Source organism: Lathyrus oleraceus, chromosome 5 (assembly GCF_024323335.1).
Source record: "Lathyrus oleraceus cultivar Zhongwan6 chromosome 5, CAAS_Psat_ZW6_1.0, whole genome shotgun sequence".
Taxonomy (NCBI): domain Eukaryota; kingdom Viridiplantae; phylum Streptophyta; class Magnoliopsida; order Fabales; family Fabaceae; genus Lathyrus; species Lathyrus oleraceus.
In genome coordinates this window covers 415,470,189-415,488,838 of record NC_066583.1, presented here as the reverse complement: position 1 = coordinate 415,488,838, position 18,650 = coordinate 415,470,189, and the positions used below count along the sequence as shown (strand labels likewise).

The following is an 18,650-nucleotide window of genomic DNA, read 5'->3' as shown; positions in this document are numbered from 1 at the left end:
CACAAAGGTAGGATCAAAACCTCGTAGTTCGGGGTAAAAATCTCAAAGATTGGTGAATTGATTGGATCAAAAGCCTTAAGGTCTTTTGTTATCAAAGGGAGAAAACTCAACCTAAACCAACAGTCCACCATGTGAGGAGAGCTTCAACATACTAGTGAGGGATTAACCCTATAATAAGTATGGAAGACTTATAGTTCAATCACTAAGGATAAGGTGAGGTTTACATCAACCACTATGATAACTCAAACCTATGGCTAATGTTTATGAAAAAGTTTTAACAAAGGTGGCCATTGGAACCACAAAAATCAACTCGAAGTGAGTTGTATTTACAAGTTAGATTTATTTACAAAACGAGGTCAAAGTTGGATTAAGGTTTATTCACAATGAGTATTAAAGAAAATATTTTGAAAAGTCAAAGGCATAAGGCCTAGGTTTCTAATTTGAAACAAAAGTCAAAGTTTGCACAAAAAGAGTTTGGCTTGGGTTAGAATGGAGAGAAGAAGAGAAGGGCTAGTCCTAAAGCATACAAAGATAAGAGAAGAGATAAAACCCTTGGAGTTCCTTTTCTTGAAATCATAGAGATGATTTAAGATGCTCCTTTCCTTTAGACTTAGCAAACAACAAGCAATCACACAAGTTGAGATTCAAGCTCATAGGATCTCCATTTGGCTTGTCTCTCTTAACTTGGCTACTCATGACAATGGTCCTTCTTAATATCTCAAGATGGAATCCCTATCACACAAGAGCAAACATCAAAAAGTTCACAACACAATAAGAGGAATGGACCAAGAATAAGTTTAGATTAGGGGTCCTTTGAAGTCAACTTTGAGATTTAGCATTCTAAAGGCATGAGGCCTAGTTGCTCTTCAACAATTTAGCATTCTAAAGGCATGAGGCCTAGTTGCTCTTGAACTCCTTTAAGGATAGGTAAGTCCTAATTCTAAGTCCTTTCTCTTTTTTTGCATTGGGTTCACATAAAACAAAAGCAAAACCAACACAAGACAACAATATATTTATATACAATAATGAGCTCAAATGAGCAAAAGGAAAATGCCGTAAGCATAAAATATGTGCTCAAGTGAGCAAAAGGAAAAGCAATATGAATAAATAAGCAAGAAAGTAAATTGCATTAAAGTAAATTGCAAGAAATTAAATTCTCAAATTAAAGTTAGTAGTTAGTATGGTTATGTTAGTTTGTCATAAGATAATTTAGCGTTATGTTAAGCAATCGTAAGTGGACTAATGTAGTAGTCACACCTATCTGAGGCCGGTCAATAAAACTATAGGCAAATAAACACAAGTTAGAGATCATGACTAGTAAGCCAAGCTCCTACAACTTGCCATTCCAAAAGAAAAGAGGAAAGACCTTGTATGGACTTTAGGTTTTTTGCTTGGCCAAGAAGCAACCTATCTTAGACACAAAGCAACTCACTTGATCATGGATCAAGTTGAGTTTGATTTGGATCAAAGAAGGTTACACCTCTCATATGTCAAGACCAACCATAAGACATTAACTCATTGGCCAAAATAAAAAAAAGAAGTGAGATGAAGATGAAATGAATAAAAGGAGAATTCAAATGTCAAATACAATTGGTCAAAAGTGAATCAAATCATCACCAACCAATGCTAAATAGAAGAGAAATGAAGATTTGAAGTCAACAAGTCACACATATTTTTTGGTATTTTTGGAATTAAAATAAATGCAAAATTAAAATGGACAAAATATGGTCAAACCTCAAATTCAATTCAAATCAACTTCAACAAGTCCAATTAAATTCTCATAGGTCTAACATGGTCAAACAAGGTTTGACAAATTTTCTCAACAATTTTTGAAATCAGAAACTATTTTAAAACAATTAAAAACAATGAAAAATAACACAAATGAGTTAAAATCTCAAATAAATCTCAAATCAATTAAGAAATTGATGAGACTATTTTTCATTTGACTTATCATGATCCATGTGTTAAGAAAATATTTTTGGAATTTTCTGATATCAAAAAGTATTTAAAATGAATTAAAAACTATTTAAAACCAAATAATTCACAAAAAACATTAAATGAAGTCACAAAAATAATTAAAAATCAAAATATGAAACTAGATTTTTCAAGAAATTTTTTGGTGTTGGTCTCATATTTTTGTGACTTCAAATAAAATATTTATGAATTTTTGAAAATAAATGGAATTAAATGGAATTAAACAGAAAATAGAAAAATAGCAAAAATGCGCTGCCATTGGATTTGTCTCATTAATTGACGTGACATTATCACACGGCTCAGAGGCGAGGTCACACCATGGTCTTTATTCAAGCGCATCACATATTAAATTAAAACAAGTCATCCAAATAAAAGGCCAGGATTATAACATTTTGCCAAGATCTGAGGGCTCTGGTGCTCCCACGTGGGGATGGTGGTGGAAACCACCATCTTCTTCGGCCAGCTAACTGTTTCCGACCACCACGCGCAGGGATTTCAACCTCAATAAAAATGAAAACTAAGGATATCAAAATGAAGCCAGGGTGATGTACATCACCCCTGTAACCTTGGATCTTCCTCAATGTTTCTATTTAGAGAGAAACAAGAGCCTGAAGATCATGGTACACAAACTGAAATGGCACGATTCATGAAATTAAGACCACCACTGGCCTGCCTCATGCTTGAGGACTTCAGAAAACAGCACAAACTCAAGTAATTCACATTGTATAGCAAGATCCATATCAAAATAGTTTGGTGATATACCTCTGAAATGCAGCTTTGAACAACACGATCTCTCCAAGCTTTTGATCCAAATTTGATCTGGAGATGTAATGATGATGCAAGGCTAAGGAATTAAGACTTGAAGATCAACTAAGGATGTTGAAATTCAAGCTTGAAATTTAAAATGAAAACTAAAATCCCTTTGAGTGAGGGGTGAGTTTCCGATTCAGCAGAGTTTCAGATCTCCTTCAGGTTGTATTTTGAATGAGCTAGCACTTTATTTATAGCTGAACTTTATGCAAGGTGGTGCAATGCTCGTGTGCATGAAAATTGGACCTTCCATGCATGAGCCTGTACAGGCGCTTGCAAAGCCCAAGAATGAATGGAAATGCATGCTGAAGTCATATTGAAGTGAATTGGACGTGCAGATGGCTTAGCATTAGCTTGCATTTCAAGTTATGAGGTGAATTGAAAAATTGAACATAAACAATGAGCTCTTCGAAACTCCCACATGGAAAATCCAAAAATGGTCATGTGAGTAATGGTTGGAAACCTCTTGGGATAAGGAACAAAAGTCATGTTGGGAAAAAATCCATTTGGAGTTTGGGAATTTATTAAAACTGGCTGTGAAGTTTGGGGTACAAAACATGTTTAGGTTCCCTTTGGATTTTTTTTCCAAAAGTAAGCAACTTCTGGACCTTCTGTTTCAATGATGCAAGCCTCAAATGGAAAACCCTCCAACATAAAAGTTGTATATCTTTTCCAGATGTTCAATTTAGACTTAAATTTTGCATCATTTGAATTTTTCATGAGAAAGTTATGGGCACTTGAAGTTGGACATTTTTCAAATTCAATGGCTTTGGTTCAAAGTGACCTATAATGTTTTGTATTGTCACATGTGTTTATTTTAGGATTATGAAATTTTGTCCAACATAAAATTTGAAGTAGACACATTAATATTTCCAATGCAATTGTTCTCACATAAAAATCATAAAAAATAAGGAAGTTAGGTCCTTGGGAAGTTGACCCAAAATTAGGGTTTCAGTTAAAATGACCTATAATGTTTTGAAATGAATGATGACCTTACAAGTTTCAAATGGATTTTGGATGAACATGAAAGTTGTTCATATGGTTCTTAAGAACATGTTTTCTCTTGGGGTCATTTTCATTTAACAAACACATCACAAGTTGTATCCCAGTGATCCTCAGTTTAGTCAGATGACTTGACTGGTCAACTTCTCAAGGTCAAACTTCAAATATTGATGAATAAATGATTGAGGATACTCACATAAGCTCATATATTAATAAAATAATGAATGAAAGAACTTCCCTTGATTAAATTTGATCAGAGGTTGAGGTTGCTTCATGAGCAAGGCACAGTCAATGCACAGTTGAATTAGGGTTTCCTTGGGAAACAATCCTCAAGCCCTTTGGGTTATCTTGATAAAATTGGAAAATTGAGATACTTAGGAGACATATATGATTATTAGGAACTTTATGGACCATTGTCATGCTTGTTGTCATCTTCATCTAGCCATTTCATTGAGCTTAGGAGCCTCCTAGGAGCAAGGGCACACATGATCACTTGAGCTTGAAAACAAAAAGAGTTAGTGACATATTTTTGTGCTTTTGGTTAGTAAACAAAATAAGAAAAGAAATAATATACAATACAAGCATGCTTGGTGGTCTCAACCCAACTCACACAAGTCACACCCCTAGGGTAAAGGAGCCACACATGCTATGATCCTTGAGGCAATGCATTGAGCAAATGATATGATACCATGAGGGATCTTAGGGTCAAAATCAGGGTCTTACAACAGGCACTTTGGAAGAACCTGAATTAACTCAAACTGTCGAGCGACAAGGTTGGGTTGATAGGTGATCAAAGTAACCTGAACCTTTGAAGGACTAAATCGAAGGGTTATGATCCTGGGGGTCAAGAAGGCTTCCCAAATCAGTAAAGATTATGTCTCTTGTTTCTTGGATGGAGATAGGAAAGTCCTGGTAAAACATTTTGGACCATACTTTCTAGAAGCAAATTAGGTCATGCTCTAAGTGAAAACATGGCGCTTGGAGAACATCATTATGTAGCCCATGAAAGTTGGTTGCATGGCTTGTCCTTCGTCACTGGGACTCAACTGAGCCAGTCGAATTCCTTCGATCCTTCTATTTTTAACCTCCTCAGCTTCTTCATCAATGAGGCCTTTGTTTAGTAGACTAGCCTCAAAGGTGGCATTGAGCCAGAGTTGCAATAGCCAAAAAGGGCCAGAGAGGAGAAGATTCCCTTTTTCACCCAAATTCTTCAATTGAGCAACTCTATCACTCAATGACTCATAGAGACTTGCCAATATCATCTCACTTAGACAAATATCATGTCCAGCATGTAGTTGATTCGCCAAGGTGAGATATTTCTTGGCAACTTGCAAAGACTTCGAGCAGAAGACAGAGTGAGACAACCACAGGGCCAAGAAAGCTATGTGCTCCACGTCGGAGACGGTGTCAGTATCTTTGTCATGATAATGGGCGATGTGAGTCGAATATGCTGCTCGAGAGGTCGAAAAGTCTATGGTGTCTGCAACATTAATTTCAGGATCGTAGGTATGTCTAGTAGGTTTTAGCCTTGTGATAACGGCTAAGTCGAAGAGCGTTGGTGTGACCATGCCACATGGAAGGTGAAAAGTATAGTGTGTACTATCCCAAAAGTACAATGAAGAAACCAACATGATTAGGTCATAAATGCCCGTGTCTTTTCAGTTCTGGGATTTAGCTTTCTCTATTTTCTTTAACCAATCTAAGTAATCAGTGGGGTCTTTGAATCTGGGGGTAGTGCGAAAAACTCTGAATCCATTGTTCATAAACCTTAAATCTATGGTTTAAATAGCCTTAGGGTTTTCAGTGGTGGTTATTCCAGTCCTAGGGTTTTTTGCTTGCCCTATGGGCTTGCATTTTTGATAAGAGGGGAAATATTCTCTAAGCTTGCTAGAATCAATGTCTAAATCAGTTAGAGGCTCAGATAATGCATGATTTTTTTCCAGAAACAGAAACAGGAATAAGTACCTGAGAAGCATAGATTCTGCGTTGTTCCTCCGTTTTGGGTTCTGGTATGTATTGTTGGTTACCTACTGTCATTGGAGCAAACAATGTAGTGAAGGGAGGAAGCTCTGAGATCTTCGTGAGAGCTTTTGTTTTAGTAGTTGTGGTCTTGATATCTACACTTACTTCTTTAGGAGCTTTGCTTGAAGTTGTCATTTCTGTTGGAGATTGAAAGAGAGAAAACTGGGTTTTGTGGTTGAAGATTGTTTGAAGAGAAATAGCTAGAGCGTTTGGAAGTTCAAAAAGCATAAAGTGTGAAATGAGTGAGTTTGTGGGTTTTATAGGCGTGCTTGGAAGAGAAAATGCTTCAAATCAGCATTAATGATTGACAAGTTAGTGGGACACGTGTCTTCCTTGGGCAGTATGATGGAGAGATGCTAATTAATGTCTGAACCCATGATTTCCTAGAATCTAGGGAACATGATAAGTGAAAAGATTCGATTGTGGACTGAAAAGACATGATTAGGAAAAAGGTAATGATGATTCTGACGTCACCAGACAGCTGGAGAAACTGAAAAGTTTTGCAACATTGGAACACTTGGCACAATGTCAAAGTTGTTTGAGGCGTCGAAGCGTGTTCTCAAAAAATGTCTTTTTCTCTCATATGTCAAAAATAACATTTTTTTGGGGCAATTTGTTAGCTCATAATTTCGACGCTCACTGTAGAATTGCTAGAAAGGGAAATCCTATGTAGAGATGTTTCGATCGGGTATAGATGTTTCGACCGGATATGATATTAAAGAGACCCAGTCGAAAGTCCCTGGTTGAAGACGGTTTTCGAATGGAGATTCAAAATTCAAATAAAGGAAGGAACTTTTCTCTTATCTGAAACTGCTGAAGGTACACGTGGGGTATAATGGATAGTTGCATCCATGCAAAGTTCCATGTGTCTCGACGTGATTGAAGGACCGTTAGAAACGATTATTTCGATTGAGTATAAATAAAGGATCTTAGTGTTAGGATCAAGTGTGTGTCAAAGTGTGTACAGAGTCTGTAAAAATTACCAAGTACCCGTGTGAAGAGGAACCGTAAATTAAGAAATGTACGTTTGTTTACACCATTGTTAGTTATTTTGAAGCAATACAATTTACCTTTACTTTTCTAGAAATACATCTTTTTACTTCTTTATTTCAAATAGTCTTTTTTACTTCGTTATTTCAAATAGTCTTAGTACTTCTTTGTTTCAAACACTTGCCTTTGCTACTTGGTTATCATCATGTTCTTTTACAGTTTTTCTCTTTAATTCATATTAGCTTTTTACTGTCTAAGTTTTAATCATCAGTTCCACAGACATTGTCGAAGTGTTCATAGTTACTAGAATTCACTTTAAAAAGAGTTAGCACATGTCCTAAGATCAATCTGATTGATCCTGTGAGTAACCAAATTTAGGAATTTGGAAGATCAGCGGTTGTTTACCAATTTTCAAGGTAAATAGTATAATAAATCGATAAATAAAGGAAACAAAGAGTAGCTCCAACAATCCACCTTCCACACACGACAATAATGCTCACTCCTGGCTATCTACAAGATGTCCATTATGGACAACATGAAGCAAATAGGGTGAAAAACAACATTCAATATGAATAGTGTAAAGAATACTAAGGTAGATAATACACAACAAGAACACCTTCACTACACAATCAATAACAACATGGTCTCACACCCATTCATAACAACATGTACATATTCAGAATCAATCAACAACATTCTCACACTCATTTCATCAACATACACAACAATCACATATTTGTCATTTACATTATGCAATGAGACTGATAACCTCAACTAGACTCATATGCATGTGGTACCATGTCATCATCAATTGGTTCACTCAGGAACCGAGTTCATCCTACTCGAATCCCGAATCCACCCTGCTCGGATTCGGAACAAGTCACTGATCCGCCGTGGTCGAATTGTAATTTGACTCTTTCATCAACAACAATGACATAATGAATGCATGTCACAACACGTCAATGCAACAACAACATAATGTTTAAAGTCTCCTCCCGACAATAAACAAAACATGCATTGATCCAACGATAATTGTCCCCCTCCCGAACTATCTTCCCTACAACAAACTACAGTTCAACAACATAATCCATGCTCATACAATATCATATCATCATCTCAATTCACATAAATTAACACAACATCAACATATAATTAAATTCAATAATTACATTATAGCCCCAAAATTATTAATAACCGAGTAAAGTTGTATTATTACTCAACCTAGTTCCCAAGGAACTCTAAACAACTTTACAATAATTCCTGCAACTCTAAAATAACTCTAAGATGCTAAAAATGCTCTAATGTCAACTCTTGGCCATAAAGATATCTCTTATGAACTCAATTAGTTGTTCTAACAATTCCATTAACAACTCTAAATAATAAATATCTCTAACTCAAGTCTAAAATATTATAATTTATAATATTAAATTATTATTATTAATTGCTCAACAACTCTATTTTAACTCTTTTGTCTTAACAACCTTAAACACATAAAAATATTACTCAAAAGATAATCTTATAATGTCAACAATGCTCCAAGTTCAACTCAAATGTATCATATATTTTGATCTCCAACTCTAAATAACTCAAAAGCAACTCTGACAATTCTATAACAACTCTGACCAAATAAAATAGGACTCTTAAACTCTTTAAAAAGGTAACGAAAGGTCACAACACTCAAAATTACTCAAAACTCTAGACTTATCTATGAAATTGTCTAACTTCAAAATAACACAAAAAATTAAAGACTTATGATAAAATTATGAAAATCTACGGTCTAAATGGTATTTAAACCCTCTTTCGAACGCACTTAATCGTACCTCCAACAAAGTTACGAAACTCCAGTTTTATTCTTTTCAGTTCAGTCCTATCACAATAACTTTTTTTGTCTAAACTCTTTAATTTATTTTAAATTATTCTTAAATGATTGTTGAAATTTTTGATATACTACTAATATTGTTGTATTAAATTTGTAATAAAATTTCGAAATATTTATTTTATTGAATCATGAATATATTATGATTGAGACTTTGTGTATGGGCATCACTATAAAATTTAATTTCATACTAATTTATTTGGATCATAAATTTAATGAATTGAATCAATTAAATTTTAAAAGAAAAATTCCATCAACTCGACCTCGGTCTAATTTTTATAAAACATTAGTTTATATCGATTTGTGTGTTCCACAATTTGGTCTCTCGTCCACCTAACTACCCACCCTCTTCCATCCTAACTTGTTTTCATCGGACAAATCATGAACCAATCAGCAATTACTATTCACTATAGTTATGTTCTTTCCTTCTTATACTTGTTTCAAATCCACTTGGCTCTTCAATCGCATTCTCCCAACATGAGTTTTCACTTTTCAACCTTAATTTTCTAGATAGATGCTACTTACCTTTAGGTTGCTCTTGGTGTAGGGGTCTTCCATGTTACCTAGAATTTATTTTTGCATGAAATTAGGGTTCTAGTCAATTTAAGTTTTCCTTGTTGGGTCCGTTTGTAATCAGTTTGGGTATTCTTTGAACCTTTTTGGAAATGAATATGTTATTGCATTACTTGTTTTCAATAACATTATTATTAACATGTTTTTTTGATATGCAGGGCAGTTTTAGCATCTCAAGTATCTTTTCATTACATTAATTTCCAATATGGTTGGGACCCTTCCATTGCATCCCTCAACATTCCCTATGATTACTCTTCCCAGAAATTCCTTACATTGTATGCTATACCTTCCACATGTACCCCGGAGAAAGATAAACAGGATGACAGCTACTTCTGCTGATGCAGGGAATGTTGAACCATCAAACAACCCTCTTTCACTAGGTGCCATTTGGAGGCGAACTATGCGTCCATTAACTGATTTTGGGTTTGGTGGTAGGAGCATTTGGGAAGGTGGTGTTGGTCTGTTTCTCCTTTCGGGTGCAGTTCTTTTTGCACTTAGTTTGGCATGGTTGAAGGGTTTCCAAATCCGATCTAAGTTCAGCAAGTACACAGCAACATTTGAGTTTTCTCAGGCTTCTGGTATTTCTACCGGAACACCAGTCAGGATCCGAGGGGTCACTGTTGGTGATGTCATTCGAGTCAATCCGTCCTTAAAAAGTATTGAAGCAATTGTTGAGGTGCTTTTTCATATCATTATTTTGTCATATACATGAAATTTTGTGTACCCTAACATCCCGGTTTTGCTATATTGATAGATTTTGAGTTTCTTATTATACTACTATACATTGATTCTTCACTGAATCTAAAAAGTAAATTTTTTTCTTATATTAAGGACCAGAGGGAGTATTAGTTTAAATATCCGTGTTTTTGTCCTTTTGTAGATTGAAGATGATAAAACAATCATACCACGTAATTCATTGGTTGAAGTTAACCAGTCGGGTCTTCTTATGGAGACCATAATTGACATTACTCCTCGAGATCCCATTCCAACACCTTCAGCTGGACCTCTTGACAAGGAATGTCATAAAGAAGGTCTCATTGTGTGTGATAGAGAAAAGATTAAGGGTTACCAAGGGGTAAGTCTGGATGCATTGGTTGGGATATTTACCCGTCTTGGCCGAGATGTAGAGAAAATTGGTATTGCCGACACCTATTCATTGGGTGAAAGAGCTGCTTCTGTTATTGAAGAAGCAAAACCACTACTTACGAAGGTGTGATGTGATTTTCTTGAGCTAATGTGCTTGATTGGCAGTAATACATCCTCTAGAATAGACTGTTGTATCAAAAAAAATTCTTGAGGGTTGCATAACTTTGATTTTGTCTAAATATATTAAACTGCTAGATTGCTTGTTTATCTCTTAGAATTCTTCGTTTCAAATATTTAATTTAAAAATAAAATTTTATTTCTGCTGTTATACTGTTAGAAACTTATTATACAAAATTATCCATTTTTTTTGTATGCTGAGCTGTTAATAAACAAACTTAACATATGGAATAGATATGTCAATAAGCACATTCTGGAATCCTAAAAAGAGTCACATTCCTGTAGTTTTAAGCATTTTAGATCTTCAGAAGCATACACATAACACATCTGTTTTATATTCCTCTTTTTACCAATATGCCAAAGCAAAGTGGATGCATCAAATAACTGCAGCGAAAGAAAATGTTCAGTATAAAATCATTTGGTCACATCCAAATTCTCGTGGACATATTAAGGATTTGAACTAATTTTTTTATCATTCAGTAGAAGTTAAATATTACTAATGTATTTCTTCATGATTATGAGCAGTTTACTAATAATTGATATGAAGATCATATACATAATCTGATGTCATAATAAGTGCCTACTTATTTATGGTACTCATGTTTTCTTTTCTATTATTCTACTATTATATATTCTCATATCCATATTTTCCCTATGCTGTAGTGATGTCTCAGATGAAAGTCATGGCTGAAGATCTTCAACCTTTGCTGGCTGATGTCCGTGATAGTGGTCTGTTGAAGGAAGTTGAGAATTTAACTCGAAGCCTTACACAAGCTTCTGATGATTTGAGGTTAATTTGTAAACCTCTCTGGCTCTTATTTTATCTCTAATTTGGCCTGCATGCACATATACATAGCACTGTAGCATGTTAATATTAGAATAGGAGATGACGTTGTGCTTGTCAACTTGGATCGACAGTCGAGGTGATAAGAGTATGTGGCTACAACTTGTAACATGTCTTACTTTCACTTTCACCTGCAATTAGACGTGCAAACAGTGATGACGAACCGCTTCATAGAATCCCATCTCAATTCTTGAGGAGCTTAAGTACAGCTTATGTAGTGCTCAAAACCTGATGAAAGTGTATGCAGGCAGATTGCAAAAGGAGGGAAGTCAAAGTTGGAGTAGGTGAGATTGTGTATTTACAGGCACAACCTTATAGGATAAACATGTGTTTAAGTGAAGCGAAGGGGTGCTGGGAAAGGAGTAGGCCGATATCATGTGGACCTGTGTGCAATAGGAATGACTGAAGGAGGAATAACAGAATTGACAGGTGGCCATCGGTGATTGGACAGAGAGAGATAGGAGGAATATACGAGAGGAATAAAATAGAATGTGAGTAAGGAATAATTGAGAAGTATTTTTGGTGAGGCAGAGCCAAGAATTGTGGTCTTGATCTTTGGGGAGCAAACCTGCCATTTTATCATTTCAGCATTAGTTCCATTTGATTAACTTTGAATTTTCAGTTTTCCATTTGTTCTGTTTTCAATTTTTCTTGTGAGATTAGTTCTCGACACTTTTGTTTTAATAACTCTTACGAGTAAATTGTGGGGAGATTTGATGTGTTAATCTAGACTCTCAAGTTTGACAGTTTTGTGTGTGCGCGCAAAAGAAAAGAATGGGGAGAAAATGATAGACCCGCAGTTGTGAAGAGGCTAGAATGAGTAATATTAAAAAAAAAAAACTCAAATTGGACTGCAAAATAACAGAATGCAAGGACAGGTGGCATTTTGGGATTGGTTAGTACGATTATGTGTTATTGAAGTAGTTGTAAAGGGAGTTAAAGCGGGGACAATGAGGCACATGTAAATCTATTGGGTACAGTGTTGTCGACGTCGGAGAGCCAAAATCCTGCCATAACGCCCGCTTTGTGGCGCCGTTATAGCAGATTATGGCAGAAAAACCTGCAATATCGGCCATATTTACCATTGCGGCGTGCCCAAAAACTGCCATGGTGCCGCAATTGGACAACGCTGATTGGGTAAAGGTTTGGGCAAGCTGTTTGGCTTGAGGGAGGATTCTACCCTATTGTCTTGTTTTTCTTTCTGAATTTCTATATTTTGCTTTCTATTTTACAGTGTTACTGTGGGATACATCTCGGTTTGTAAGGAGAAAGACTCGTTTGTTATCTATTTTTGTTATCAATATTAATCATAAGCATCCCCTTTCTCATTCATTCTCTACAAAAACATCCTCAAATGAGTTGGAAAATTTCTCTCATTCCCTATCTTCCCTTCCCCTAAAGTTCTCTCCTATCATCATTATAGTACCATTTCTTAACCATAAAGAACCCTAGAAATCTCAAAAGTCAGAAGGAAAATCAAAATTTCTTGAAGTATGAAAACTAATATAGATCATTCACCTTTATTAAGAAGAGAATTGAACTAATATAAAAAGTCATTATACTCTTTATTTTCACATTCATAAAACTTAACATTCTTGAAATGGTACTAATGTAAAGCATCCAATGGTTATGCAGAAGGGCACATTCATCAATTATGACCCCTGAGAACACTGAAGTGATCCAAAAGTCCATATACACTCTCATATTCACCCTGAAAAACATTGAGGTAGAACCCTAAACTTAAAATGGCAAATATATAATTATTAATAAGAATATTGTTTTGCTATTTTATTGATTGCTTTTTGTTATTTCAATCTTGCAGAATGTTAGCTCTGATATTTTGGGCTTCACAGGTGATGAAGCTACAAGAAAGAATTTGAAGCTACTAATTAAGTCTCTCAGCAGGTTATTGTGAAGTCAAATTCCAATCATAGTTGGGCATAATACAAGTAGTTTATTTCCAATGTTTTTCATCAATCACAACATTGAAGGGGAAAACAGTAATCTGTGACTGTCATAGTTGATTCTAAGTTCTGGTATTTCCTATGGTTCTTGCTTTGTGTCATGATAAAAATGTATCTTTCCTGATTTTGAATGAATTGTAGATGGCTGGTGATTGCTCTGAGCATATCCTTGTTTTTCTGTTTAACTTGTGGTAACTGTTAATAGTTGTCACTTTTTAGAGGAATTGCCAACCCCCCTCAATTAAACTTGACACCCCACGATGTAACTGCTATTACCTTTATGCCCGTATTATTATTTTTAAGGATTTTCTAATGCGTTTATCGGAATTTTTGAAAAAATACCGGAATTTTTTGAAATTTCCAGTAATAAATCAATGATTTCCGGAAAAAATTTGAAGATATACTGGAATTTTTGGAAAAAAAATTTTCTGAAAATTCTGATTTTGTTTTACACTACCAGAAATTTTAAAATTTCCGATAAAACTACAACAGTTTTCAAATTTTTTGGTAAACTATAACACTTGTCAAAATTTTCGGTGAACTACAACACTTTCAAAAAAATCGATAAAAAAATTATATTGGAAATTTAAAAATTAAATATCGAAAATTTGGATGAACTATCGGAAATTTCTTTCGCACTTTTGACTCAAATTTATCCATGGGTAGTTTGAGAATTATGAAAATATGTGGGAGGTTACAGGCTTATGTTATTTCTTATGATTTCTCTTTGATGAGTTATCAATTGTATTAGGGAATTTCTTATCCCACCTTATGCGGTGGAAAAATATCTTATGAAAAATCCAAATTACCCCTCAGATTTCAGAGATGGATCTCCGGACGCATCTTATCTTAAATCAAAATGTTAACTAATTAGGAGATGCATTTTCGAAATATTTTAAAACATACATCATGCATCCTTTCCTGAAAGGAATTTTACATGTTTATTGTTCATGAGATGCATCTCTGTTTAAGATTTATGGAGATGATCTCCGTACCCTATCAGAACAATGTAGGTTATGTTTGTTCTATGGTTATGCAAATGAAAGTGATGATTTATTAAATGTTAAGAATCATGTTACGTGATTAGATTTAAACCATTTAATCTATATGCAAAAAATGACATGTATAAATCTAGATGGTCCAAAAATGACATATATAAATAAAGTCGAAATACAGGATAAAGTAGAATGAAGTGAAAATAAAATACAATCCATAATAAATCCAAAGCACGACACTATATACTATTGTGTATGCCGGACTACAACTCCTCTGCCTCCTCGGCGTCCACTACCCCCTATCCTCTGACGATGTCTCTGATACGTAAATGTCTCTCGTGTCTCCGTTATAATGACATCTAGGATTTGCCTCACCTCAGACCCATCAGGAAAGATACCTATGTCAATTCTTGCATGCACAATCTCCAATATGCGACGACATCTAGGCAAGACATCATGAGCATGATCTAATTGTGTCTACTCCTCCTTTAATATCTTCTGATGAGTTGGCCTCGGTGGATCTCCTAGAGCAGCCTGTACCATATACATATGTGACACCCTGAAGAACCACTTGATGTGCCCGTCGGCATAGCTCCATTCACTCTCAACTATGGTACTTCGTGCCTCCTTCGGTACTATATGACTAAGATAATCATCAAACATGAGATCCATCTCTCCATGTGTCATAGTAGGAGGATCAAAGACAACAAGGTGTATGCGAATAGTCTGAGTGTAGTCATATTGTCACATGACACACTCAGGTAGATAAGGAAATGTGAGACGTAAGCCGCAAGTCAACCATCCCGAGTATAACACTATGTCGTCAAATGGATGCGTCTCATGGTGATCGACATAGCTGTTGAAGTGCATATCCTTGGCAACCAAGCCACTACTACAAATAATACATTTTATGACAAAACTTTCACCTCATCTAACCAAAAACTGAGGTAAAAGGTCAAGGCGCGTCATGTTTTATTTTATTTTTTAATAAATACCACATATTCTCTTGGTTTATAAATAAAACCGAGGAGAAAAATAATTCAGGACATGCTTTGATTCCCAACATCAACAGTTTATGTTTTTATTTCATTAAAAGTAGTGTCTTTCTTTTTATTTAATTTTTAATTTTTAAATTAATGATTTATTCCTCTGGTTATATTTAATAACCGAGAGATTAGATTATCATCTTTTACTATAAAAACATTCGATAATCAGATTTTACTCTAAACCTAACCTATATGTAGCCGCTCCAAAGTCTTACGCATCATTCTTTGGGATAAATTACAAGACAGAAAAAATCTTCAATGTTCTTCAATATTGAACAAAATATTTTTTTTCTTCCATTGCAATCTATCTCACATGATAATGTTGATGTTGTTGTATTTTTATAATAACCTTCATATGTTATCAATCAAAGAAAACATTGAGAATTTATTGCTTTCCTCGATTGACAATATTGAGAAATTTATTTCTAAACACAATCATCCATTTCTCTTTCACGTTCTCTTTCATGTTATCTTTCACGTGAAAGCATTTTCCATGAAAATATTTTCTCAAGATAATGAAACCTCTATGTGATGGATTACAAGTACAAAAAACTGTATGTTCAATCTGGTACTGTCCCAAGGGTATATATGAAGATTGTAATATGGACACACGATGTTTTGCAAAATAGACAATGAAAAATTGTCCTAGTGGTGTGTACGAAGATTGAAATCCTAACACACTATATGTTGAAAAATAGAAAGTTAATCAATGTCACATGGGTGTGTACAAAGATTGTAATTCGGACACACCATGTGTTGAAAAATAGACAAGGAAAAACTGTACTAGAGATGTATACGAAGATTGTAACCTTGACATAGCCTATTTTGCAAAATAGACAATGAAAAACTATACCAGGGGTGTGTATAGGCATGGTAGTCCACACACACCCTTGTTACAAAATAGACAATGAATCACTCTCCCAGGTGTGTGTGTGTGTGTGTGTATGGAGATTGTAATTCAGACACACCTTATGTTAAAAAATAGACAATGAAAACATTTTACTTGCTTTATAAAACATATTACCTGTTTTACCAAATAATGGTGTATCCAATGTTTATACAAAAAAATGTTAGATCCATGAAAATACCAAGCTAATGAAGATACAAACTAAAACACGTCGAAATTGTGTCAACATTACATTAACGAAAATACCAAAGTAATGTTATGAAATTTTGTTTCTCAAGAAACAGATGTCGAACACGATGTCCTAGACAACTGGTTTGAAAAATTGAACCATAATTACCACAAATAACATAGATTCAATTGTATAAGATGATGGAGCAGAAAAGCAATAAAGAACACAACAATTGATAATCCAGTTTAATGCAAACAACACCTATGTCTGAAGGATTGACTTCCAACCCAAGAAAAGGAAATTCACTATTAGTAGCTTAGTACAATTAGTCTTAGAAGCAACAACAAACCCTATGTTGTTCAATGCCTCTTTTTTACACTACCCAACGGTTTTATATTTAGGACTCCCCCTAAATATGAAAATCCCTCTCACTTTCTCTCAATCAATAAACTCTAGTGATTGGTGATTCACCCAATTATCAATGTCGAATATTACAATTAAACTAAACAAACCTTCTATGCCAAGTTAATGAAACATAGAGGTGTACATAAGATGCTGAATATACAAATTAACTAAACAAACCTACAACTATGCCAAGTTACTAAAACATAATATGGCGTACATAAAAATAACAAGAACTCTTGTAAACCCTGGAACTCTAAAATCTTCAAAGTGAATGCTTGCTTTCCAATGTAGGTTTCAGATCCTTATATAGTATAATAACTTTGGGTTTTTCTCCTTTGATATTAGCTTTAATTTCTTCCAGAATTACTGTAGAATTTGTTAGATATTATATGTTCCATAAATCTCTCCAACAATATATGATTTGTTTCAATTTAAATTCAAATTTAAATCTTCATTTAAATATGAATTAATTTGTGTCCAGTTGTCAAACAACTCACCTAATAATATTTCTAAGTCAGTTAACAATAAAATACGATCCAATCTTTGACCAGAAAGTCTTCCAAAACGCATTAGCAATGACCTGTTGTACAAGGCCTAAATGTCATACCAACATGTTGTGACACCGCGTCCAGCATGCGTCCCTAATGTGCCTCCATACAACTTAAGCAAGCTAGATTAATCTTGAACACTTTGAAGACTTCTCCATATTATTGTTTTGCAAAATGCATCCAATCCAAAAGGAACAACAATCTCCCCCTTTGGTAAATTATGGAAAAATAACTCTTCAAGATATAACACTTATTCAGACCAGAACAAGTGACAATATTTAGAGTATACAATCATCATCAATCTTCCAAATATCAGAGATAAGCTCAGCAGCAGAAAATCAGTAGCATTCATCACAAATTCCACACAAAATGATGCTTTAGAATCAATCAGACCGATATGCAATCATTTATAATTTAGTCATGCATGACACTCAGTCAACTCATAGTTAGTAGCATAGAATCCTACTAACTACAATTATCAACATGCAATCATTCACATACTTAGTCATGCATAATATAAACAATTAGTAGCTAATAACATGATATGTAAAATTTTACTAACACAAAAGGTTACATCAAAAGGACAAGATGTCTTTCCCGATGCTACAACATATGAACACAACATTAGCACTTACCAGAGATGGTTAGTACTAAACCAAAACTTGTGTTACCTCAGCAACACCATACTACTCCCCCTTTTTTCCATGATTTGGCAAAGGGTTAGTACATAAAAAAAACATCCAGAATTCAATCATGCAAGGGTTGGTATGTTAGCACATACACAACCAAGATAGAAAAGTTATAGCATAGGAATTACAGTTCGGGTAGTGTAAATATGATAGCTATTACAACCCCAGAAACAACTAACCAACAACTAAAGGCAAACAAATTTCCTGTAAGCAGCTACAACAAACATTCTTTTGTCCTACCAGATGTCTGGCACATCATGGTAGGCATCTTCCTTTCCCAAGTTGAATTACTCAGAACTTTCTTCCTCTTCTTTATTGTCTAAATCTTCCTCTTCACACCCAATATCTTCATCTACTTCCTTCACATGGTGAATTAGTTTGATAAGCTTATCTACTTGCTTTGTTCTCTTTGTACTTTCCGTGATTGAAGCTTGTAAATCATTTGACATTTCCACTAGCTCATACAACACAACTCGTTTGGTGGTTTTTGAAAATACAAATGACCCTACATCAGCAGATTAACCTTGGCTCTTAGTCAGATAAATATTTGGGACACGAGACCTCTTAAATAGA

At 34.7% G+C, this 18,650-nt stretch overlaps 1 protein-coding gene across 2 annotated transcripts; it reads left to right on the top strand.

The window, feature by feature from the left end:
* Positions 1 to 8,917: 8,917 nt before the first annotated feature.
* Positions 8,918 to 13,571, top strand: LOC127085166 (protein TRIGALACTOSYLDIACYLGLYCEROL 2, chloroplastic). 2 transcript variants are annotated; one of them, XM_051025730.1, is made up of 6 exons: positions 8,918 to 9,086; positions 9,406 to 9,923; positions 10,128 to 10,457; positions 11,185 to 11,300; positions 12,990 to 13,080; positions 13,177 to 13,571. In XM_051025730.1, exons 2-6 carry the CDS (start codon positions 9,453 to 9,455, stop codon positions 13,267 to 13,269), a joined length of 1,101 nt encoding a protein of 366 aa, XP_050881687.1. In that variant the 5' UTR covers positions 8,918 to 9,086; positions 9,406 to 9,452; the 3' UTR covers positions 13,270 to 13,571. The 2 variants fall into 2 exon arrangements, with proteins under 2 accessions (XP_050881687.1, XP_050881689.1); XM_051025732.1 differs by having other exon boundaries at positions 8,968 to 9,316.
* Positions 13,572 to 18,650: the final 5,079 nt, after the last annotated feature.